General features: G+C 46.4%; 1 protein-coding gene across 3 annotated transcripts in view; it reads right to left on the bottom strand.

Annotated features, from left to right (window-relative positions):
- The window catches only part of OS9 (OS9 endoplasmic reticulum lectin), a 31,188-nt gene extending 7,161 nt beyond the window's left edge, over window positions 1-24,027 (bottom strand). Inside the window, exons 1-12 of one of the 3 annotated variants that reach the window (XM_080987443.1) lie at window positions 23,811-24,027; window positions 13,375-13,551; window positions 12,788-12,851; window positions 11,282-11,358; window positions 10,217-10,315; window positions 8,704-8,905; window positions 7,868-7,993; window positions 6,721-6,842; window positions 5,072-5,114; window positions 3,044-3,132; window positions 2,547-2,789; window positions 1,455-1,677 (exon numbers count right to left, since the gene is read on the bottom strand). In XM_080987443.1, the coding sequence (XP_080843569.1) occupies window positions 1,455-1,677; window positions 2,547-2,789; window positions 3,044-3,132; window positions 5,072-5,114; window positions 6,721-6,842; window positions 7,868-7,993; window positions 8,704-8,905; window positions 10,217-10,315; window positions 11,282-11,358; window positions 12,788-12,851; window positions 13,375-13,551; window positions 23,811-23,990 (1,645 nt within the window). In that variant the 5' untranslated portion in view covers window positions 23,991-24,027. The remainder of the gene's footprint in view (window positions 1-1,454; window positions 1,678-2,546; window positions 2,790-3,043; window positions 3,133-5,071; window positions 5,115-6,720; window positions 6,843-7,867; window positions 7,994-8,703; window positions 8,906-10,216; window positions 10,316-11,281; window positions 11,359-12,787; window positions 12,852-13,374; window positions 13,552-23,810) is intronic. The other 2 variants (XM_080987441.1, XM_080987442.1) reach the window with 2 other exon arrangements.
- Window positions 24,028-24,879: the final 852 nt, after the last annotated feature.

Below are 24,879 nucleotides of genomic sequence, written 5' to 3'. Positions count from 1 at the left end.
GCGCAAGCTGGAAGGGCCTACAAGCAAGGCTGGGGATAGTCTGCATTCAAAAGGAAAATTTCTGCCAATTGTACTTATGGTGCTTTGAGCACAGTTTTTTTTTCTACGGGTTTATTTTCAAAGCATTTGGAAATTTTGCAAAATGCAGAAGGTCCCTGGACTGCAGAGGAAAAGGAAGGCAGGAAGTCCCAGAAAGGTGTGGTGGTTATATTGGGCTGAAAACTGAGCATCCTAAGTCCCTGAACAGCAAGTTTCTAACCCTTAAGGCAGTCTTTCCCAACCCTGGTGCCCTCCGGACTCCCACCATCCCTAGTAGTGCTGGTTGGGAGCTAAATCTCTGCAGCGTACCCGGTTGGGGAAGGCTGTCTTGTGACTTGAAAGCATCTGGGTAATGCCTGGCTAGAAATATCACAAGGAAAATGGGGAGAGCTAGGCAAGGTGGCCAAGACTTCAGTGCCCTGCCTTTCCCAAGGCTAGCAGGAACAATCAAGAGTATGAGAAGCAAGCAAAAAGGGCAAAATGGGCTTAGCCAAAAAACAAAACAAAAACTTGCACATGGGTTAGAATGAAATGCAAGGGACTTTAAAAAAGGAAAGAGTTGAAATGCAAGGGACTTTAAAAAAGGAAAGAGTTGAAATGCAAGGGACTTTAAAAAAGAAAAGAGTTGGGAACTTCTATGTTGCTGGACACCCCCCCCCCCCCCGTAGCAAATAACTATTTCCATCAGTTTGGAAACTGGCAAACATTACTGGGAAAACTCCTCCCACCATCAGTTCTCTGTCTACAATGCATCATCCTACCTGCCCCCTGCCTCCCAGTCACTTACTGACCAGTGCTAAGGAAATGCACCTGGGAGAGCAGGTGAAGTCTTATGTCTTTTTTAAATGCGCAGATAGTCACAAATGGAGAAGGGCATTAGACAGGCCAGCTCTGGCAAGCTTATAGAATCGCTTTGGCCAACCTGCGGCACCTCCTGCTGCTTTAGAGCAAAACTCCCACCATCCCCAACCAGATGGGCACTGGAGTCCAAAACAGCTGGAGGGCACCAGGTGGGCAAAGCCTGTTCCAGGACTGGTGTCTGAGCAGTTGTGTTACAAAAATGAAACTCTCCAGAGACCTCACAGGCTGTCCCCTGCAGGAATTTTAAGAATGAGAGCAAGGATAAGTGATGAAAGAGCCCTTCTAAGAAGTCTCACCCATTGGGCATTCAAAGGCTTCTCCATAACTACAGTGTTTCTGCTATGGTTTTCTTCATCACATCACAACTTGCTAGCCACCTGCTCCCAAATTATTTGCTAAACCCTTGACATCTTGCCCTGCTCTCTGAGCAAGTCCGCATGTGGATCAACCCATTTATGACAAAATGTCACCCCCTGTTGGCTGATCCAAAAACAGTCCTCAAATTTACTGGCACTGAAAAAAATGAAGCCAACCTTATCTGTATGAGAACATACCGGTTGCTGGTTTGGCTACGTCTTCTTCAGCAGTATCTTCCCCATCTGCTGCTACCTCTTCTTCCTCCCCTGGCTGTGGCTCCTGCTCCTTATCTCCTTTATTCAAGTCTTTGCCAGGATCCAGCTTGTCAATAAGCTTGTTGAGGGTAGACGCCAAAGACTTGGAGGCTTGCTTTCGATCAAACTCACCTTTCAGGCCTTCTGTTTCCAACTCATCCTCCACCTGCCAGTAAATGATCCAAGAAAGGATAAGCTAAGGTCTATTTATTTATTGAGAAAGAGAGAGATCCAGTTGAGTAGCAGCCTGGCTCATTTCCTGCAGTTAAGTGTACAGCAGTTGCTCCCACACTTTCCTGGGTCTCTGCTCCCCTGAATCCACTCATTCCCAGTGCCCCCTCCTTACTAAAAGCAATATTCAGAACAGTGGTTTGCATGACCTACTATGGAAGGTAATAACGCAATAAAATTTGAAACAGCAACAATTAAATGCACATTTATTCAAAATGCAATCAGAACTATTTAATTAGTTAAACAAAACAAATGAACTTGATCTAGTGATACCAGGTTTTCAAAGTCTAACAGTCATTTACACCTTCAGTCCCCCCTTCGCCTGCTAGGCAACCCCCCCTGCCCCTCCAGGGGGCCGGACCACCCGCTTTGAGAACCACAGGTGTAGAGTCTGGATCTGCAAGACTCCGTTTTCAATCATATTTCTAGTCCTTGTGGTTGTAAGGCTCCACCAGGGCAACCATACTGACTACACGTCTCGCTCCTGCATCATTCAGACACCACTTCCTCTGTTAGTCCCCTCCCTTCCCCACCACTGGTGCTGCCTGAAGAAAGTTCCTTCACTTTGCAGAAAGATTCCCTCTCCTTACTATTCATCATTCTTTGCCAATTTTGTGTCCCTCCCTCTCAGTTTTTTCTAAACTAAAAAACACATACAAAGTTTATAGCCCTTTTCCCCACAAAGGCAGCAAAATATGTGCAAATACAAGGTGATTAGGGACAGAGAACATCCAGGGCCCATCAATAGTTTTCTCGGGTGGGTAGTGCAGAAAGGAAATTATAGCTAGTCTCCTGCATCCTCACCTCATCAATGATGTGACCAAACTCCTTTTCCATCTCAGATTTTACCTCCTCCTTCAACTTGGCCATTTCAGACTTAGGCAGCAGGATGTCTTCCAGTTCCTTCTCAAACTTCCCCAGCAGGTCTTCCTCATCCTTCTCATCCTCCTGGGCCCCTTCTTCAGAGTGCTCTGTCCCTAACGATGGCTCACTTTTGGGTGGAGTTTCTTGAGATGCTTCCTCTGGTTCTCTCACCATTTCTTTGTCCTGGAGGGACAAAGGCAAGGTGCAAACTGATCCAGCCGAGATGCCATCACAACATGCACATCACAAAGGCTGGACAATCCCTGTCCAGTGGCCCCAGGAAGACCTCCCAATTATTGTTCCCTAGCAAACACCTGGACCCTGAACAAGGAAGTTCCATGTACTAGGCAGATAACAATTCCACACTGCATACATAAAAGCAGCTCAGCAATAGCATAGTAAATCTGGAGAGAAGCAAGCCTTCTACTACATCTTACCTTCCTGGCATTCTCCTTCAAGTCACGAATAAACTGCACCAGGTCCCCAGGATTCTTGATAACTTTGAAGTGGATTTTTCTCTTGAAATCTGCAAAGATCCGAGACAGCACATATTATTTATTTATTTATAAATAAAATAATTTATATACCACCCTCTCATAAAGTATCCAGTTAGCATACAGCAATGTCAAAACATTTTTTTGAAAGAAACCTTTAAAAGCAACACAGTATGACAGCATCTTACATGGGGGTTTGGTTTCAAGGGTTCAGTGTATAGGCAAAAACACGTATACTCAAACCCTGGAAATGCCCCCCCCCCGGCAGCCTTAGCCTTCCAGTGCCAGAGCACTAAGTTGGGTTTTCCTGATGTAAAAAGTACTTTTAGCCCTCCGCCTTGCTTACCAAGCAAGGCATGCTCAGCATACTGGTTTTAGGATACTTTTGTGAAATCTCATGGGTCCATCCAAGTTCCGGTGAGATCTCATGGAGCTACCCACAAGCTTCCAGAGCCTGTGTGCTGAGAGGACCTTGGAGGTTCTTTTTGCACCAGGAAAACTTTGCATGCATTTAATTTGCACAATTTCAGCTGGCCGGCCTTCAACTGTGCAGGGTAGAAAACGCACAAGTTGGATGTGCCTAAGATGCAAGAGGAATGTACAAAACAATTAAAATGAGTCACCACTCAACAAAATTTTAAAAAACTGCATAGTCCTCTTAACTTACAAAAGAAATGCATGGAAGTGTGCTGGAAGAGTGTTCCACAGCATGGGACCAGTGACCTGGGGAAAACTATCAGCACTTCTCTGGATGATTTCAGTGATCAAGCTGGATACAAGGGTTCGGATGGTCCTTAGGGCATCCTGGACCCAACTTACTCAGGGTCTTGTATATCAACACAAGACCCTTGAACCTGGCCCAGTAGCATATGGAGATGTTTCAACAGAGGTGTCTCATGCTGTCAGCTGTTTGCCCCCATGTGCAGTTTGATCGCTGCATTCTGCATCAGCCATAGCTTCCTGACCAGGTCCGACGGCAGCCCCACATAAAGTGAATTGTAGTAATCCAGTCTTGAGGGTAACAATGCATGGACTACAGTGGCCAGTGGGTCCTAATCCAGTTATGGCCATGGCTGACAAAAGGCACTCCTAGCCACAGAGGTCACTTGGGTCTCGAATGATGGACATATCCAGGAGTACGCCTAAGCTACGTACCTGCTCCTTGAGAGGGAGTGCAACCCTTCCCAGAACGGGCAACTGGCCTATCTTCTGGATACAGGAACCGCCCACCCACAAAGCCTCCATCTTCGCTGAATTCAAACTCAAGTTTATTGGCTCTTGTCCAGTCCACCACTGCCTTGAGGCTCTGTTCCAGGGCTTTCACAACCTCTGATTCAGATGGAGAACAGAGCTGCATGTCATCAGCATACAGATGGCACCGTGCTCCAAAGCTTTGTCCTGCAGAAACCTGTAGCCTAAGGGCCAGGGAGTCCAATTGCACTCCTCCCATGTTACTTTTTAGACTCAACTGTGCAGGTTGGCATGAAACCACTCTAGTGCAGTGCCTCCAATCTCCATCCCAGGAAGCTGATCCATGTTTTCAAAAGTTGCTGAGAGACTGAGTAAGAACAACAGGGTCACACTCCCTGCCCCTCTCTCTGTAACAGTCATCCATTAAAGTAGCCAAGGCTGAGTCAATCCCCAAACCAGACCAAAATCCAGGCAGAAGTGGATCTAGATAAGCAGTGTCATCCAGGAGCGCTTGCAGTTGCCATTGCTCTCTTTCTGAACACTAAACAATGTTAAAAAGAGGAAAGGATGCCAAAGGGGGGAGGAACCAGCAGTTTCCAAAGATACAGGCCATTAAAAAAATGTCTGACTGTTAACCAGTCTTCTTGAAAGAATAGGAGAAGGAGGGTTCAGAAAGTTCTGAATTCTTTGGTTCAGGTGAACGTTCCTCAAAGCATCTTTTCTGACAGTCCTAAGAGGATTGTTTTCTTGAGCCACAGCACTTATGGGCCACACACTTACCTGCTAGGTGACTGTCTGCTGTCTTCATGATTGGCTCTTCCTCCTGCAGAAAAAAGACAGAAGTTAAATGGCTTTGGGTGCTATGCATAGAAGCCACTGTTGTAGGGTTGCGAGGGAATTATTTCTGCATGATACAGACTGTTGAGTTCAGCTACTTGTTTCGCCAAAGGAATTCATTATTACCCAGACCCTGCATTCATCACTTGAGGTCCTTCTTTGTGTGCCTTGTGCATGAGAGGCCCGGAGGGTGGCAACATGAGAACAGGCCTTTCCTGCAGTGGTTCCCCAGGAGGCTCACCTGGCGCCTTCATGGCATATCTTTACGCACCAAGAGAAATTGTTTCTCTTCAACCAGGGTTTGGCTGATTAACATTCTATGGCTTTTTAAATGTGTTTGTGGGAGGAGGGGTTATTGGTTTGTTTTTGATTTATTATGTATTTTCCCCCTCGTTTTGATGGCATGGTGCCATCAGTATTTTTATGTTGTGAACTGCTCTGGGATATTTGAATGAAGGGTGGTGCACAAATTTTATAAATATTTTTCACCCGCAGATCTCAGGCTAGTTCATAACATAAAAATGTAACAACAAAATAAATAATATAATAAAAATATAACAACAACAACAAAATAAATATAACAATATAATAAACATATAACAACACCAACATCAATGGTGCATGAGCCAACAACGAACAGATGCATCTATCTAATACTGCAGTGGGGGGGGACTGTATCTGCCCAGTGGGCCAGATCACTAGCTCCCCCATCTTGCATAGGACAGTTTTGACAGGCCAATCACCTGGTGTTAAAAGGACACTAGCTGATCTTTTTGCCCGCAGGTGACAAGCAGCTAATTGGTTGGGTCTTGTGATGTCCCTTGCAAAGCTTTGTTGGAGATGTGTCACGTGAGGTGTAGGGCAGTGGACATGGCTTGGCTGAAGTGAGCTTGTGGGCCAGATGTGGAGATCTGGTGGCCTGGAGGTTCCCCACCCCTGATTTAGTAGATATGGAACATATGACTGTGCTTGGATGCAACACTAAGACATTGGCAGTGGTGAGGCAACTTACAGGAACATAGGAATCTGCCTTTGACAGTGTCAGACCAGTGTCTGGCTGTTTGACTGACTGACAGGGGCTTTCGAGGGTTTGAGAAAGGTGCCTCTCCCAACCTTATCTGGATATGTCGGGGACTGAACCTGCGTGCAAAGCAGATGCTCCACCCCTCCCATAATTATCCTATGCACAAGGTAATTCCTGTGTGTGCTTTTAAACGCACTTTGAAGATGTTTTTAGCCAGAAAGGCCTCTTACAGTTAGTTGTGTTTATGCAGGCTTAAGACAATTAGCGGAGTTTCTTTTTCATTACTTGAATTTTATTGTCTCCCTGTTATGACTGATATGTTGCTGAAGTTAGGATATAAATCTATAAAATAAAATAATTCACTGATAAGTCAAATCTTATAATTTAGGGGATACTTATAAGTGCCTCAGCAACATGCCTAAATAAAAAACAAAGAACTCCCGCACTGGTGGTGTCAGAATCAAGAAAAAGGAAAATATACCAGCTTTGCGGGTAAGAATACACACACACACGTTAAAAGTATTTGGACAGATACTGGTTATGATCAGGTGTGATGACAGGAGGTTACCTTTGTTTGGTCTGGCATCTGGGCTGTCTTCTCATCTCCCCGCAGCGCTCTCTCCCAGAAATCAGAGTCATCACCTGGGTCACTTTCAGGAGGAGAAGCAGTTGGAACAGGCTCTGGGGTCACTGACCAAACAGGCAAAACAAAGTTTTTAAGTGGGAGCAAAGTCATTTGGGCTTACCAAGAGCATTTCTACAATTACACTCAGGATAGAGAATACTCTGCACCACACAAAAGCAGAATTCAGCACATTGAGAACGGCAGTTCCTTTTTACAGGTTTCTAGCTTCCAAACCTGCAAGAGCAGGTACTGCCCCCTAGAGGTGAAGGTCCTGTTTCACCCCGAACCTTACCCCCCACTAATGAAAAAAAGGACTATAATATATTTTGTTTTACAATGATGAACAAAATGTTTAAGACAATCTGCTTATATATTTACTTTTCTAAAATGATTTCTAAGCTTGTGTAACAGGAAACCTTTTATGTAAAATTTTGTACAATATCAGATCATTACAATTCCTGAACACTGAAGCAAACCAAGTCCTAAGTTGTACACTGAGAGCACAACTCTCAAATGCAAGAAAAAGATGCATTTCTGCCTCTTGTAGGGCACTGCGGTTGTCACAAGAGAACAAACGCAGGTTCAATGCCTTCTTTGCCGATAGCTTGCCCATCTGACAGAATTGCACCAATAGACATCTGAAACTGCAGAGGGCCCCTAAGGATGAAGGCACATTGTGTAAGGGTCCTTGCACATTATCCCAACACAAAAATCAGAGGACCAATATGTTTTTTAGCACTGAAGGCCATACAGTGGACCCTCGGGTTACATTACCTTTGGGTAACGTAACTTTCGGGTTGTGAACGTGACAAAACCCAGAAGTGTATACTTCCGGTTTTCACCATGCGCGCATGCGCTCTGCGCACTTCGCACATGCAAAGCACTCTATTGCATCGCACACATGCACAAAATCAGCACCTCTAGATCTGGACTTTTCAGGGTACATATGGACCTCTGGAATGAATTAAGTTTGTATCTGGATGGTCCACTGTATTTGCTGACTTTTTAAAATGGTGACTTGCCTCAGGCTCCATGTGATCACCCCACCCCACGGCTAGATTTCAGTAACATCCTTGCAGGACTGTCTTGCCAGGTAGTTCCCTACCATTGCCATCTGAATCCTGAATGGCAGAGTTTGGGTCTTGCTCATTCCACAGTCGTGTGTCTAGAGTCTTCAGCTCTTCAGAGATCTCCTCCACTTTGCGCTTTGTGTCAGCTGCAAAAATTTACACAATATACATTAGACGCGCAAACACGCCCCCCAGTATGTCCAGGTAAGAAACAGGTCATCATCATAGCATCCAATGCAACAAGACAATATTCCCCCAAGCAAACAGGATTCCTTGGCAGTCAGCGCTCAGAAACTACCCAGTTTGCTCTCCCTGTGCTATGCGGCTCTTCTGGCATTCGGAGGGCAAAGTGGGCACCAGAAATAGGAATCCTGAAATCCTGTGCCAAGAAATCTGGCATTCTGCCACCAAGTGCCCACATTACACAGGTGAAAATACCTGCATACTTTGTTTTGTGTTGGGAGGTGCAGTGTTCAAAATACAAAATGAGATAAAGTCATCTAGCACTTTTCAGGCTAAGTGGAATTTGAATCCATGCCAGCACAGTCTTCACTACACCACACTGTTCCCCCATGCCTATTCTCTCAGCAACAGAGAAGGCAAATGAGGAAAGGGCATCCCTTACCACCAACTCTTTATTCTGTTTCTGCTTTGAGGCCGTACTTTACACACCATTCAATCTCCCTGAAAGGAGGGGCTTACGCTTCAAATGCACTTAAGATACTTCTGTCACACTGCTGTATCCTGCCTTGCAAGGGCTAAGTTCTAAAAATGCCACCAGATCAAAGCGAATAGCCCTGGCCAAGAGGGCACTGAAGGGGCCTCCACCTCCTCCCTGACCAGTTGTACTACTTACACACTTGGGCCTTGACATATTCCACATATTCTGCAGGGCTCAGGGCCGGGTGACAGCGGATGGTCTGAGGGGTTGCAGTGGACGGTGGCCGCAGAAATGGGTGGTGGCAGATGCGGGTGGTGTGGATGGTCAGCACGTAGGAGCAGGACTGGGGCTCGTCCACGCGGGCAATGTAGTCACCTGAACCTTCCTCACACAGAAACTGCGATTTAGATATAGAAAAATATAGAAAGCTGTTTTATACTGACTCAGATCATAGGGTCCATCTAGCCTAGCACTTTGTGTTCTATTCCTCTGGCAACCAGCAGCTCTGCAAGACCTCAGGCACCAAACTTTCCTTGCCCTGCTCCTGGAGAGCCTTTAAAGATGGATATGACCAAGATTTTGCCTGGGAGTCCTGCACCCACTGCACATGCTCCACCCACTGAGCTAGGGCCCTTACCCCCAAGATAGCTTTCCATGAGTTGCCGGGAGTGGGGACAGAAGAGAGGCTAATCTCGTTTTGAAAGGCGCATACATGGAATCCAGGTCTCTCTTCCAGGACAAAGGGGGAAGGTCACATTGGTTAAAGAGAGCATGGGGACTCTGAGTCCCTCCAGATGTGGTTGGACTCCCATCAGCTGCAGTTAGCATAGCCAATGGTCAGGAGTGATGGGAGTTGCATCTAGCAAGATCTGTAGCAGCACAGGTCCCACATCCCTGGGTTGAAGGGTCAGCCCAAGTTCAAACAGCAGCAGGGTAAATTTATGAGACAATGTCCCTCCCTTTCCTTCTATTTCACAATGTGCACTTCCTAACACTTCCTTGGTGGCTACATAAAAGCCTAATCTTTATTTATTGATTATATATATATTTGATACCTCTTATGATTACAAATAAATCTCAAAGCAGTTTACCAAGATAGAAAGAAAACATGCAATAAAATTATTCCAATAAAAAAGTACATTGTGGATTATCACCTATGGTGTCGGGCAGAAGGATCCAGTGCTAATTGTCAGGGAAAGCCTGAGCAAGCAGGTGAGTTTTCTATACATGTCAGAAAAACCCTGGCCCTGAATTGGTGGCTTGGCAGCCAATGATCAGGCATTTGCAAGAGGAAAAATGGGGAACAAACTAACATGCATGACCGCACAAGCAGGAAGCTCTTTATAGCTCTCTCCTCTGCATGAAACACAGGAGAACCCATATTCCAAGCATTCCTAGGTCCAACTTCCAACTCTCGGCTCAGCATCTCTCAAGTCAAATATAGACCAGGGACCCTGTGGCCCTCCAACTCTCATCAGCCCCAGCCAGCATTGTCAATGGCCAGGAATTATGGCAGCTGTAGTCTAGCAGCATCTGGTGGGATACATGGAAAACGTCTGTTCCTGCCCATCACACAGCTCTGGCTACCTGAATGGAGACTTTCACTTGTGCATGAAGGGTTCTAAAGGACAAGAGAGCCATACTTCCTTTCCTCTCAGCTGCTGACTCAGGAAACTTCCGCACAGTACAACCAAGTTCCTTTCCTTACCCTGACTTCAGCCTCCCGGGGCTTCCCGTTCAAGTTGCACTTGGATCCGTTGACATAGGTCTGGCTGTGGTAACGCTTCAGCTTGTGCTGCTTGGAAGCCTGTGATGCGGGGAGAGAGAACCAGAAAACACTCAAGGCCTTTTGGGGGGGATGTTTCATTGCTGCAAGCCCCTATTGAGCAGAAGCTGAAGGTAATCTGCTTTGAGCTGGGCCTAGATTCAGGGACAGCTGCAGACTGTCCTTAGCATACCCTCCCCCAAGCTGGTGCTCTCCAAATATTGTTGTACTGCAACTCTCATCATCCCTTATGGGACAGGAAGGCTCCTGAACCAGGGGCTTAATTTGCTTTGGAATATGACTCCAAAAACTGCCTTACTCTGCTTTTTTAAACTCCTTGTGCATAGCAAGGAGGGACCTCCAGACCTCTTCTCTACTTTCCCCGCATCCGTTCCTTTTCTTCCCCCCGCCTCCCCGCCTCCCTCACTGGCAGCATGGTTGCCACAATCATCCCTGAATAGTTTCAAGGTGGTAGCGGCAGCAGTGGCATCTATCCCTATTTTCCATTGGAGAAGCCTTCCCTAAACTGGAGCCCTTCCGGAGATTCCTGGACTCCAGCACACTATCAGCCCCAGCCAGCACAAAGCAACTTACAAGCAAAATAAACCCACTGCACATACATGCATTAAAACCAAGGGAAAAAAGATACTTTAAAAACTTCCCCACCTCTTCTAAAAGGCAAAAACAAAAAGTTAACAACCAAAGGCCTGGTTAAAGAGATATGCTTTTGCTTGTGCCTGAAGTGACCCAAAGTGACTTACAAATTGGGAGTTTTCATTGCCATTCCCCTCTACTGATGTCAAGAGTGTTTTATCTCAAGGTACACCAAATCTAAGAGCTTCAGGCTGGGGGAAGGGGGAGGAAAGGTCTATTAAGGAAAGCAAGTGAAACATCAGATTTGATTTATGTTCAGCAGTTAGGAGGTTGGAGAGCTACCTAAGCCTTAGGGATGCTCACTCAACTTTTTCTCCATTGCATGAAGTGATCAAGGGCCTAGGGAACACCCACCTTGGCAGTTTCGTTGTCCCAGTCGAATGCGGACTGGTAGTACCCCAGGTACAGAATGTCACCTTTGATTTCAGACTCTGGGGGTGGGGGAAGACACAGGGAAAGATGAAAAGTGTCACTTTGTTAACTGGAAGCTTGGACCTCAGCAGAGAGTAGTAATGATGATGATGATGATGATGATGATGATAACAACATCTTAGCATGAACCAGAGGCTGAGAAAAGACCTGCTTCAGTTGTGCCGCCACAGTGTAAATTCAAGCTGTGAATCTGGCTACACTGACAACCACACACAAAAGACACCCTTTCACTAAAAACAAAATGTTAAATATTCTGGTCTGTGCTAATCACGCCACTAGTTTCCTGACACATATGTTTCGTTTGCATAAAATCTGTGATTATAGATTAGGGGCTATCCCAGCTAAGAAACGGAAGGGATTAGTACGAAGTAAAGTTTCAAATCTGCATATTGATGCAAAAAGGGAGAGCACACCAGACTGGAGAACCCCCACTTCCTTTTGAGAACACAGCCATGCACCTATCAGTTCAAAGTAGCTGGACAGCCATTCCTGGTTTGCTGACATGAACTGCTTCAGTCATCAGCCTTTGACAGTGTTGGAAGACCCCCACCCTGGCCAAACTCTACAATATGGGGAGACTATGGACCTCTCGTTATAAGACTACTGTAAGAATTAACCATGTATACAGACCTAAGGTTAAGGTTTATTAAAAGGGTGGCACTACACTCACGACACAATTCTGGGGACTGTGGTTGCTCCTTTTCCACTGCAGATCAGCAAAGTGGGAGGCACTTTGCAGCAGGCAAGTGGCAAGTGATGGAGCACCAGAGGCTCTCAGATACTGCTGGAGTCCAACTCCCACCAGCCCTGGTCAGCAGTCATGGGAGTTGTGGTCCAGAGGCACCTGAAGAGCCAAAGGCTCCCCATCCCTGGCTTAACTGTTCACTGATTATTTATTTCTACTCCACCTTTCATGCCAAAGACCTGTCAGGTTGACTAATATTAAAAGGGGGAAAATGAGCATTGTATCCAGAGAAAGTTGAGTGGAACTCTTTTGAATAATAAGACTTCCTTGGCTTTCTTTTCTACCACAACTCCATTTCACCTCCCAGAAGCCATTTCTGAGACTGGGCCCTCTGGAACAGTGGGTTATTGCAGCAACCCTCCTGCTCCACCAAAGCAAATTGTGCCAATGCATATTGTGGTTGAGAAGCAGGCAAGCATGACTCCCAGACCTGTCTTTGCCACCACCAGCCCACTTCTGTTCTGACTGAATCATATACTCTTCACTGTTGTGGCATCCGGGGTGGGGAGGTTTAAACCTTCCATTACAGTGGAGATGAAAAAAACCCAGCCCGGTTGGGTAAAGCGAGCAAACATGGTCTGGGGGGTGTGGGGCTTGCAGAAGGCTGGATAGGAGGGTCTGGAGGGTCAGAGGCTCCCCATACCTACTTTGATGGGAGAAACCAACAAAAGAGAAGAGAGTACCTTCCATGTGGTATTGCTGGATGTGCTTCCCGTAGCAGAACTCGTACGTCCACCAGTCCTTGGTCTGAGAGAAAAGGGAGAAGTTAAAGCCTAGGTGATTTGGCTGAAGCAAAAAATCTTGTTGTAAGAGCCCCATTGCATTGTAATTCTCTTGAACTATTACACCCAAATTAGGCAATGACTAATCATACAAATGAGTGGAGTGGACATGGAAGTGTTGAGTTTCACTGAAGTTTTGGTTATAAAAGTGGGCAACGCTCAAGGACTCAGGAGTGGAGAGGGGGGAGGGGGAGAAAGAGAAGAAGAATCTCAATGGAGTTTTAATAAGGCTGCAAGATTCAAGTTAGCATTTTAGCTGAGTACCGGCTTCGGTTCCTTAAAGGAGGCAGTCCCCATGACAGCAAGAGATTGTTGACAAAGGAAAAACAAGGATGATTGAGGGTAATCATCCTTGCAAATTTCCCCAGGGACAGGGGGAACAGACTTCACTTGCAGTTCGTTAACAGAGAGCCCAGGGGTGGCTTCCCTGCTTCTCTTCTTGCATCTGGTCTCCCAACATTTAATCCCAACTCTTAGCCCAAAGTTACCTTGGTAAGGCAAGGAGCCACTTCCATGGGCTTCAGCAGTTCTGAGATTCCAAGTCCACTGTAACTCCGTGGGTGTTCCTCTTTTTCCTGGTGGATCTTCACTGCGGCAGCAGGTAGCCGGCACTCATACATCTGCTTGTATTTGGATGAGATACTCACCACATCAGATGACTTGCTCTGGGAAGATATAAGCAAAGGAGCTGTGTAAGAAGAGATAAATTAGCGGCAGGCAGCAGCCTGACTTCTCCAAAAGGACAAGGGAAGCAGGAGCCCAGGAGATACAAACAGCAAGAACAGGACTAAGGTTTGCCTTATGGAGAACCAGTCTCCAGACACTTTAAAGTGGTTCTTTGGATCCACCATGTCAGCCTGCTATCTTAGTCAACAAGGCTTCCAGCCACTGGAAACACCACACGGGACAATGGCTTAAGCATGAAAGAGTTTTTTATTTAGCAATTTATTTTTAGGGAAAAAGGCAAAAGTCAGACTTTGCTGTGATGCAACATCTTCCCTCTTAGGGGAGAGTCAGAGCCAGTAGGAAGCACACATTTTGGCTGGCTACTAAACCCAACCTTGCAGACTACTGATTATTATATTGATAATATCACCACAGGGGAAAAGTTCCATTTGGTCTTCCCTTATTCCTGATACCAAGATATCTTGCTTGGGTATATTTACAAATGCAGCTGTCTTGCTTTCAAATAAACCTGCGCAGAATTGAGCCTGTAACCCGTTTCACCACCAGTCCAGTCACTCTAGGCAGAGTGCTGTATATACTCCACATTTATATATACATAATACACGCACCCCCCCCCCAAGGTAACCCAAATTCTGCCCACTATATTATATGCAAGTCAAGCAATTTGCATCCATGTACATGTAAGTTAAGGGATGCGGGTGGCACTGTGGGTTAAACCACAGAGCCTAGGACTTGCCGATCAGAAGGTTGGCGGTTCAAATCCTCGTGACGGGGTGAGATCCTGTTGCTCAGTCCCTGCTCCTGCCAATCTAGCAGTTTGAAAGCACGTCAAAGTGCAAGTAGATAAATAGGTACCACTCCGGCGGGAAGGTAAACGGCGTTTCCGTGCGCTGCTCTGGTTCACCAGAAGCGGCTTAGTCATGCTGGCCACATGACCCAGAAGCTGTACGCTGGCTTCCTCGGCCAATAAAGCGAGATGAGCGCCGCAACCCCAGAGTCGGCCACGACTGGACCTAATGGTCAGGGGTCCCTTTACCTTTACCTTACATCTAAGTTACAGGGAGGATCAAGGGAGTATATAGGGCAATGAACCTGCTATCAACTGCTTGGCCCCTTCCCAGCTTCAGCAATTATGCTAGGCATTGCCTAAAGTTTCCTGCTGATCTTTATATTACTACTGAAGCCTCTACTACAACTATATCCCACCTTTCCTCCTTCCTTTTTATCCTTCCAACAACCCTGTGAGGTAGGTTAAAGCTAAGAGGCACTGACTTGCCCAAAGTAACCCAGTGAGCTTCATGGCTGAGTGCGGATTTGAACCCTGGCCTCCTGGGACCTAGTCCAACACTCAATAATTAATACAACACAGCCGCTCTAGCCAGGGGGGTGAGGAAAACTCTTGCCCACAGGCTTCATTGGGCCCAGCAGATGCTCTAACACCACCCACAATTACCTTCTAATCATGCCCACCCCGATGTGACAACAGCACAGTTGTTCAGACAAGGACCAGTAGTTTCTGTGTATGGAAGACGTTCCAGACACCTTGTATTGAAGACCTTGTGTGTATGGAAGACCTTTATGTTCCTCTCAAATGTAAATATGATCTGAGTAATACACATTTACATAGCAATAACAGCATGTACAGTGGTACCTCGCGTTAAGAACTTAATTTGTTCCGGAGGTCCGTTCTTAACCTGAAACTGTTCTTAACCTGAAGCACCACTTTAGCTAATGGGGCCTCCTGCTGCCGCTGTGCCACCAAAGCACGATTTCTGTTTTCATCCTGAAGCAAAGTTCTTAACCCAAGGTACTATTTCTGGGTTAGTGAAGTCTGTAACCTGAAGCATCTGTAACCTGAGATACCACTGTATTCATATTAGCAAACAATTATTAACCAGTGTGTCCCTCAACAGTCAAACATACAATCAGCAATGATTACACTACAAAGGGCGGCACCAAGGCAAGGTCACCGTGAGCTCAGCTCCAACTGGCCAGCCAACTGCAACCAAGCCCTCCAGAACATTCGCAGATGTACAAAGTACAAGCCAGATTTAGACTGTTGACAGAAAGGGGCTCCTCTTTTTTTGCCTGACAAACAACTTGGCAGAAAGTCAAAACCCTCTCACTCATACAAATCACTCCCTTTTGAAAACTGATGGAGAGTCAGGCTCTGTTTTTGCAGTCACATAGGGGCAGAAAAGCATCAGCCACAAAGAACAGCAGTGCAGTATAGCAGGGGTAACTTGTTCCTAACTGGAAGAGCACTGTTACTACATTTGTGTTTCTGGGCATTTCTGACGGATCCAGACCAAAATGTATTTTCCAAAAGCTGAGCTCAGTTTTGGGATGAATTAAATGATGCTCACAGTGGTGAGTACCACACTCGTTCTTCCTTTGCAGAGCCACAGTTTTCAGAGTGGTTTAACAATCAACCGCTCTTCACAGGGAACTCTGGGAATTGTAGGTCTTATGAGGGGAATGGGGGTCTCCTAACAACTCTCAACACCCTTAACAAACTACAGCAACTGCAATTCTTTGGGGGAAGCTGTGAATGTTTAAAGTGGCAGCATAGCACTTTAAATGTATGGTGAATGTGGCCTAAATCAAGGATCATGATTTGTTGCACCAGATACTAAAGGAACAAAGTGGGAGCTAACTCCATGTTCACAGTAACTATTGATTACTGTGATGTATCAACATGGTCCATTCAATATTGCTCTTTTACTCCCCAATATAAACCAGCACCTCAAACCGCCCACATATTTGTTGTGATTTAGAGCTCTCTTAGGCTGCAGGTGACGCTGTGGTCTAAACCACTGAGCCTAGGGCTTGCCGATCAGAAGGTCGGTGGTTCGAATCCCCACAACATGGTGAGCTTCTGTTGATCAGTCCCAGCTCCTGCCCACCTAGCAGTTCAAAAGCACATCAAAGTGAAAGTAGATAAATAGGTACCGCTCCAGTGCGAAGGTAAACAACATTTCTGTGCGCTGCTCAGAAGCTGGCCACAGGACCCAGAAGCTGTCCGCGGACAAATGCCGGCTCCCTCGGCCTATAGAGGGAGATGAGCACACAGAGTCGTCCGCGACTGGACCTAACGCTCAGGGGTACCTTTATCTTTAGGTTGCAGTCCTATCCTACGTATCCGGGGGCAAGTCCAACTGAACTCAGTTGGGCATATTTCTGAGCAGAAATGTATAGGATTGCTTTGTCGGACAGTTCTTGTGCTGTGGCAGCAATCTACATCTACAAAAAAGCTGGAAAAGTAGCCTCTCAATGTGCCACTGAAATCAAGCTCACTCTATGATGGATTTCAAAATGACATATTTCAAAATGACAGAGTGCTAGAGGCCTGACTAGTCAAGTTGCATGGGTTCAATTCTAATCTGTTACCACTGAGGATGTGGACAGGCTGCTTGGACGAGTGAAACCAACCACCTGTCTCCTTGATTCTTGCCCATCCTGGCTTATAAAAGCTAGCCGGGAATGGCTGGGCAATGGGCTTCGCGGGGTGGTGAATGTTTCTCTCTGTGAGGGAGCCTTCCCAGACCCGCTGAAAGAGGCGGTTATCAAACCGCTTCTTAGAAAACCATCTTCAGATGCGGCCAATATGTCCAACTATCGCCCAGAATAAAATATTCCATTATTGGGCAAGGTGACTGAGCGAGTGGTTGCTGAACAACTCCAGACATGCCTGGAAAAAGCGGACCATTTGGATCCCTTCCAGTCGAGATTCAGGCCTCATCATGGGACTGAAACTGCCTTGGTTGCACTGGTCGATGATCTCCAGCGGGCTAGGGACAAAGATGAGAGCTGTTTCCTAGTTCTGCTGGATCTCTCAGTGGCTTTTGACACCATTGACCATAACATCCTTCTGGACCGTCTAGAGGGGCTGGGAGCTGAGGGCACTGTTATACAGTGGTTCCACTCTTTCCTCCTGGGCCATGTTCAGAAAGTGGTGTGGGGGATGAGTGTTCAGACCCCTGGGCTCTCACTTGTGGGGCACCTCAGGGTTCTGTCCTCTCCCCCATGCTTTTCAACATCTACATGCAGCTGCTGGGAGAGATCATCAGGGGCTTTGCGCTGGGTGTTCATCAGTATGCGGATGATACCCAGCTCTACCTCCCTTTCAAATCGGAACCAGTGAAGGCGGTGAAGGTCCTGTGTGAGTGTCTGGAGGTGGTTGGAGGATGGATGGCGGCTAACAAATTGAGGTTGAATCCTGACAAGACAGAAGTACTGTTTTTGGGGGACAGGAGGCGGGTGGGTGTGGAGGACTCCCTGGTCCTGAATCGGGTAACTGTGCCCCTGAAGGACCAGGTGCGCAGCCTGGGAGTCATTCTGGACTCACAGCTGTCCATGGAGGCGCAAGTCAATTCTGTGTCCAGGGCAGCTGTTTATCAGCTCCATCTGGTACGCAGGCTGAGACCCTACCTGCCCGCGGACTGTCTCGCCAGAGTGGTGCATGCTCTAGTTATCTTTCACTTGGACTTCTGCAATGCGCTCTATGTGGGGCTACCTTTGAAGGTGACCCGGAAACTACAACTAATCCAGAATGCGGCAGCTAGACTGGTGACTGGGAGTGGCCGCCGAGACCACATAACACCAGTCTACACTGGCTCCCAGTACGTTTACGAGCACAATTCAAAGTGTTGGTGCTGACCTTTAGAGCCCTAAACGGCCTTGGTCCAGTATACCTGAAGGAGCCTCTTCACCCCCAACGTTCTGCCTGGACACTAAGGTCCAGTGCCGAGGGCCTTCTGGCAGTTCTCTCCCTGCAAGAAGCCAAGTTACAGGGAACCAAGCAGAGGGCCTTCTCGGTAGTGGCACCCACCCTGTGGAACGCCCTCCCACCAGATGTCAAAGAGAAAAACTACCACCAGATTTTTAGAAGACATCTGAAGGTAGCCCTGTTTAGGGAAGCTTTTAATGTTTAATAGATTATTGTATTTTAATATTCTGTTGGAAGCCCCCCAGAGTGGCTGGGGAAACCCAGCCAGATGGGTGGGGTATAAATAAATTATTATTATGATTATTATTATTTATATGGATGTTAAAATGTGATGTTGGAATTTCATTTTAAGACACCACTCAATAGCTGCAGAATCCCTGCACAATTTTAGAGCACACTAGAATGCATTGTTGTAAGGAGATGCCAGCCAGGCCTACCACCACAGATACGTCAAGTAATACTTTGGCCACCTGAGAAGAGAAGACTCCCTGGAAAAGACCCTGATGTTGGGAAAGATTGAGGGCATAAGGAGAAGGGGACGACAGAGGACAAGATGGTTAGACAGTGTTCTTGCAGCTACCAGCATGAGTCTGACCAAACTGCGGGAGGCAGTGGAGGACAGGAGTGCCTGGTGTGCTCTGGTCCATGGGGTCACGGAGAGTCGGACACAACTAAACAACAACAACAAGAAACCAAAACTTCCCCAAGCACATTGCAAAGGAAGATTTGTCATGGCACACAGTATGTCTTTGGGGTAGCTTACTTAGCCTTATTGTTATTTTCATCAGGAAGCACCAGTAGATTGAGCACAGTTTAAGGTTTTCGAACGGCTTAGGACCACAATACTTCATTGCCCGCCTCTTTCCATATGAACCTAGCCTAAGAGCGATCATCTTCTGAGGCTCTCCTTCATGAGTCTCCTCAAGAGGTCTGGAGGGTGGCAACATGAGAATGGACCTTTTCTGCAGTGGCTCCTCGTATGTGGAATGCTTTCCCCAGGGAGGCTGACCTGGTACCTTCATTATACACCTTTATGTGCCAGGCAAAAATGTTCCTTTTTAACCAGACCTTTGGCTGATTTGATTGACCTCCTATACCCTTTTAAAATCTGGTGGTGGGGGGGTTATTGTGTTTTTATTTTGATTATGTATTTTGTGGTTTTATATTCTGATTTTACTTTGTGAATTGCCCTGAGGCATGCAGGTATAGGGCAGTATATTAATATTAATGTTAATAAATAAATAAATAAATAAATAAATAAATAAATAATACCGGTGCACAGCATAATGGTTCCTGTTGCTAGGACCTAAGGCTGTGTCAGGTAATTAATCTGGAACTGATAAGGCAAGGACCAGTTCAGAATGAACTTGCATGGAAGTGAAACTTAAAAAGCAGCTGTGCAGGCTATAGAACATGGAGACACTCCTGCAAATGAATCCAACTAAAATTACTAGTCCACAAATAATTTTACTAGCTTATCAGCCGACATATGCCATTGCCCCTGAAGTAAAAAACAAAGCAAAAACAGATTTATAAGACTTCCCTGCCTGATCATCTGGAAGGGTCCCTTAGGCTGCAGTCTGATGAATACCGACTTGAGTGTAAGCCAGCCTTGTAAATTAAGCCCAGAAAAGTTACTAGCCTGCAAAAAGAAAGTGCAAGCCTGTTAGAGGCTGGCAGGAGACAGAGCTCTGCCCCTCCTCCTGTAGCCCACTACATTTTGATGCAAGGCACAGGGGGACCAAATGCTGTGTCCCTCTTCTGCCACTCCAGTGTAGGATTCCTTTTGACCTATAGCTCACAGGCAAGTGCTTAAACACAAGGCTGGGGTAAGACCCATTGAATCAGAGGGCTGCATCCACTGCCCTACTGGCTGTGGTTGATGGGAGTTGGAGTCCAACAACATCTGGGGGTCATTGGTTGGGGAAAAGTTGGCATATAGGACTGCACTGCCATTTGCCATAGCAAGCGGCTATTTACAAGATGCATTGTTTTGTTACCCATGTAATATTACTTTTGCTGTAACTGTAATGTTCAACTTATGCTTTAGTTTATGTTTTAGTTGCTGCTTTGTTAATAGTGTTTTATAGACTGCAATTGTTTTACTGATTATTTATTTATTTTATATGATTTATGCTGTACTTGTGGTACTACTATGTTCTATTATGTTGTTAATTATTGTGTGTAAGCCACTTTGGCATTCAGTGGAATGAAAAGCGGCATATAAATACAATCAATCAATCAGTCAATTCTATGCCAGTCTGGAAGGCACCATTTAATGCTAAGCACTCCCCACTGCTTGGAACGGCTCTGGTGCAAGTCACTCTGGTGCCAGACGGTGCATTTCCTTTTATGATACAGCCCTTGCAGTATCCCAAGCTCCATCACTTGCAAGGGAACAACACACAGGAAAACCAGATGGTTAAGCTGTCAATGCCTTCAGGGAGCAGCTACTTCTATTAGGAAGGCTCTTTTTCTTCTGGAGAAGGGATGCAGTTCTACAACAGATACATTCTTATAAGAGTCAAAACACCACTAAAGCAAAAGGAGGTACACCCACACTTGTGCTAATGAAAAATGACTTCTTATGTAAAACAGAATATATTAGCCAGATTTTTTTTTAACTATATGAGACATCAGTATCAAAAATCCAAATACTGCAGAATCACAGAGGGGAGGTTGTTCACTGAGAGGGTGTGGAATGAACACACTGAGTAAATTACAGTCGTTTGTTTATGTTGCAAGCTTCAAACTCCAGTAGTCAGAGACACGGTTGGGCAGCTGACATCTTGGTGCTGCAGGAAGCACTGCTTTCAGAACAGTAGACATGCAATTAAGAGTGCACCTGAGCGGCATAAATAGTTTTCAGGATGTACACATAACTGATTACTAACTAAGATACTGGTGCAGAGCAGCTTTCTCCAACCTGGTACCTGCCAGATGCTTTGGATTACAACTCCCATCAGCCACAGCATGCAAAGCCAATGGTATGGGATGATGGGTGCTGTAGTCCAAAGCCCCTGGAGGGCACCAAGCAGGGGAAGGTGAGGGCAGAAGATGCCCATAGCTGGGTACTGCCACTTCAAGACTACAAATTTTCTACCAAGACCTGTCCTATTAACTGAAGCAGCAAGTTTCCCTTAAAACAAAGGCTACTGCTGTCCTATAAATATTGCCTATAAATATATCTCAGGAAAATCATCTGCATCACACTTTGAGAAACTCAGGTCCTGCTCAGTTCTGCCACCTTGAAAAAGACCAGACCCTCCATGGGTCTGTTGCCTCCCCTTCCCTAAGACGACAGGAAACAAAGAAGAAAGAAGAGGGAGAGGGAGAAAGAAAGAAGAGCCATTTGGCTCTGCAAGGTTTAAGTCAGTCCTCTGTAAAAACCACAAAGGAGATCAAGGACAATAGCACTCAAGCCACTTAAAATAAGTCTTCAAATTCAAATTCCTCAGGGTCAACTACAACACAGATGATGCAAGACTCAGGTGTGATGATGCAAGCCTTGCTAGAGTAGTAAACATACACTGATGCCACTGTTCCTGAAAAGGGCAAGGGTGCAAGCAGCTGTAGAAAGCAGAGCAGCAGTCAAGGAACCTGAACAGGATGATTAGGGTTTGAGTGCCCACTGCTATTATGTGTCCACAGTCAAACATCATCAAATATACCATGAAGCCAAGAATGTCCTATCTAAAGGGCAAGGCAAGTGTGCGAGCTTTTTACAGATCCTACATGCATTTTGGGAGGGGTGGGCTACAGACACATAGGGAAAGTGCATCACCTCCTTTAAACTACAGTCAGAACTACATTTAAAAATCAACTCCCCTTTATTTATGACAACTACTGTACTAGGCAGAGTAATCCAAACCCCAATCCACCATGTTGTATGGAGAGGGAGGGAGCACTCAATATGCCCCCCCAAAATGGCAGACAGAAGCTGCCACTGGTGGTAGCCAGCAGGAAACCCCAAATTATGGTGCTTTGGACTGGGCTGGCACAAAATTGGCTGGATTCTGTGCTAATTCTGCTACTGTCATAAGATGGCAATAGGCCTGATCTGTGTCTGTTCACTGCACCAGCCTGGGGCTTGACACAGCAAAGAGGTATTTCCCCCTGCCTCTGTTGCCCACACCTTCCACCATGAGCAGCAGGACAGCAGAAGCAGCCATGGCTACACTATGCCACAAAGTCCAGCCACTCCTTACATTTTTAAAAAAGTTTTCAATTTGAGTTATCCATGGGTTAGCCAGGATAGGCACTCAGCCTCTTGAACACCATTATGTTAAGTGTACATAAAATAAATAAAATAAAATAAAATAGTAGACGACTACAAGTATGTAGTATTTAATTTAGTTGTTACGTGATTGTAATTAGCCCAAGGTGATTTCTTGGGAGCTGCTGTAACTGTCTAAGTTGGAGTTCAACAACATCTGAAGGGATACAGGCTTCCCAGTCCTGTATTACATGATTGGTGAAATGGTCAATTTTTCTGAAGTAATTAAATGTTTATTACATGAATATTATTCCTGCCCTTTATGGCATACCTTGGCCACTTCTTGAAGGGTGAGATACTGTTCCTCTAAATAGGAATGGAGAAACCTGTGGCCCGACTGACACTGAAGGATTCCAACTCCCATCATTCCCAGTGAGCATATCCAATAGTCAGGGATGATGGAAGCTGTAGTCCAAGAATTTCTTGGAAGACCACAGTTTCTCTATCCTGGTCTCCCAAGGGAAGCTCACCTACCACCATAATTACATGTCTTTAGGCACCAGTCAAAAACATTCCTTTTTACCCAGGTGTTCATCCATTAAAAAATCTATGGCCTGTTAAATGTGGGGGAGACGTTACTATGGTTTTTTATTATTTTGCTGTGTATACTGTTTTATTATTCTGCATAAAAAATGTTATTAATGTTGTACACCACCCAGGGATCTTTGGATAAAGTGTGGTATATAAACTGAATACATAATGATTTAAAATAATATCTTGCTACACTTTAATGGGACAGAGGACCCCTACCTGTTGTTTATTGCAGACAGATTTGTTTTATTTATTCATACAATTAGTTACCTGGCTCTTCATTGCAAATAACCCCCAAAGCGAGGGTACAATACTTATAAAAAGCAGCAAAAAAACCCCACACAATGAACCCATCAACAAACAAGAGATCCAACAGGACCTGGTCGGGGGCGGCTCTCATGGGGGGGGGGTCGCCCTGGGAAGCCTCTTGCTGCGAGCAGAGCCAGCGCAGCGCCTTGCGGCCCCTCAGAAGCCTGGCACGAGTTGATGAAGGGGCGAGAGCCGTATGGCGGCGGCGGCGCCTGAGGAGGCGGCCTCGGGCCCGCGGAACCTTCTGCCACAGTAATGATGAGGACGACGACAACAACCAGGAGCGCAGGTCTTTCCCGAGGCGCCGCCAGGCTCCTTTTGCCGCTTCTGCTGGACTCTCCGGCGCTTCCCTGCCCACCACCATCGCCTCAGCTCGGCCCAGCCAGCCATACCTGCCCGGCCATCACGGGCTCGGCGCCGATTTCAATGCCGTACTTCAGCTCGCTGAGCTCGTGCAGGTTGAGCGCGCCCAGCGCCTCGCTGCGCCCCAGCGCCAGAGCCCCGGCCAGGAGGAGGAGGAGGAGTTGCAGCCGAGGCACCCAGGACCCCGAGAGGCGTCGCGCCGGCGCCATCTTCCTCGCGCGGCTCCCTCCGGCTTCTCGCCTTTACTGGCGGCCGCCGCGGAGGCTACTTCCGCCCTTCCTCTACGGGAGGGGGCGGGCCCGATGACCATTATGGCGCGGGAGCCTTTCCATTGGCTGCCGGGAAGGGCGGGGGAGGGAAGCGTTCGTCGAAGAAACCTGGTAAAAGGGGATTGGGTCGCTCCCGTCAGCCAATCAGGAGAGCGAGCGCCCGTATCGGGCTGCGGCTAAACGAGGAAGAAGCGCGTCGCGGGACGCCCCAGCTCGGCGCTCGGCCGCCAATCAGAACAGCGAGCGCCTGCAGGACTCGAGGGAGCGCTTGACGGCGCGCGCCAGCCGCTTGCAGATGCGTGGCTTCGTGTTGTGTTGTGTTTTTAAAATCTAGATAATTTAATCCAGATTATTTCGCCACCCCTGTTACTGCTGTGTGGAAGCACGGTGATCTTGAATACTGTATAATGCATTTAAAGTATAATGGGGGAATATTATTTTAGCACTTACTTTAGCTTTCCTGAATATTAGCACCAAAGCATAGTGAAAACATGTCAAGGAGTAATTAATTCACATTCAGTGACCTTGGACAAGAGCTATGGAAGGGATTCGGTGAGCCGATGCCCTCCCTGAAGCTGGAGCACGCAGGCTGCATGACCCGTTTTAATTCACTTGGAATGGCTGTTGTCTCCCGGGCCCCAGGATTTGTCCTTTTCTAAAATGGTGTTCTATTGTTGCTATTAAGAATAACCTTCCTATTAATAATGTCTCATTAATTCAATTAGTAGTTGTCATTATTATTATTAATTAGATTTATATAACAGCCCACAAACATACATTCATTGGGTGGGTTACAACAAAATATTAAAAACAGAATCTATAGTCCTAT

Source organism: Podarcis pityusensis (genome assembly GCF_964106645.2).
Source record: "Podarcis pityusensis genome assembly, chromosome: 2".
Taxonomy (NCBI): domain Eukaryota; kingdom Metazoa; phylum Chordata; class Lepidosauria; order Squamata; family Lacertidae; genus Podarcis; species Podarcis pityusensis.
The sequence above is the reverse complement of the archived record's forward strand: the minus strand, read 5'-3'. Positions and strand labels throughout refer to the sequence as shown.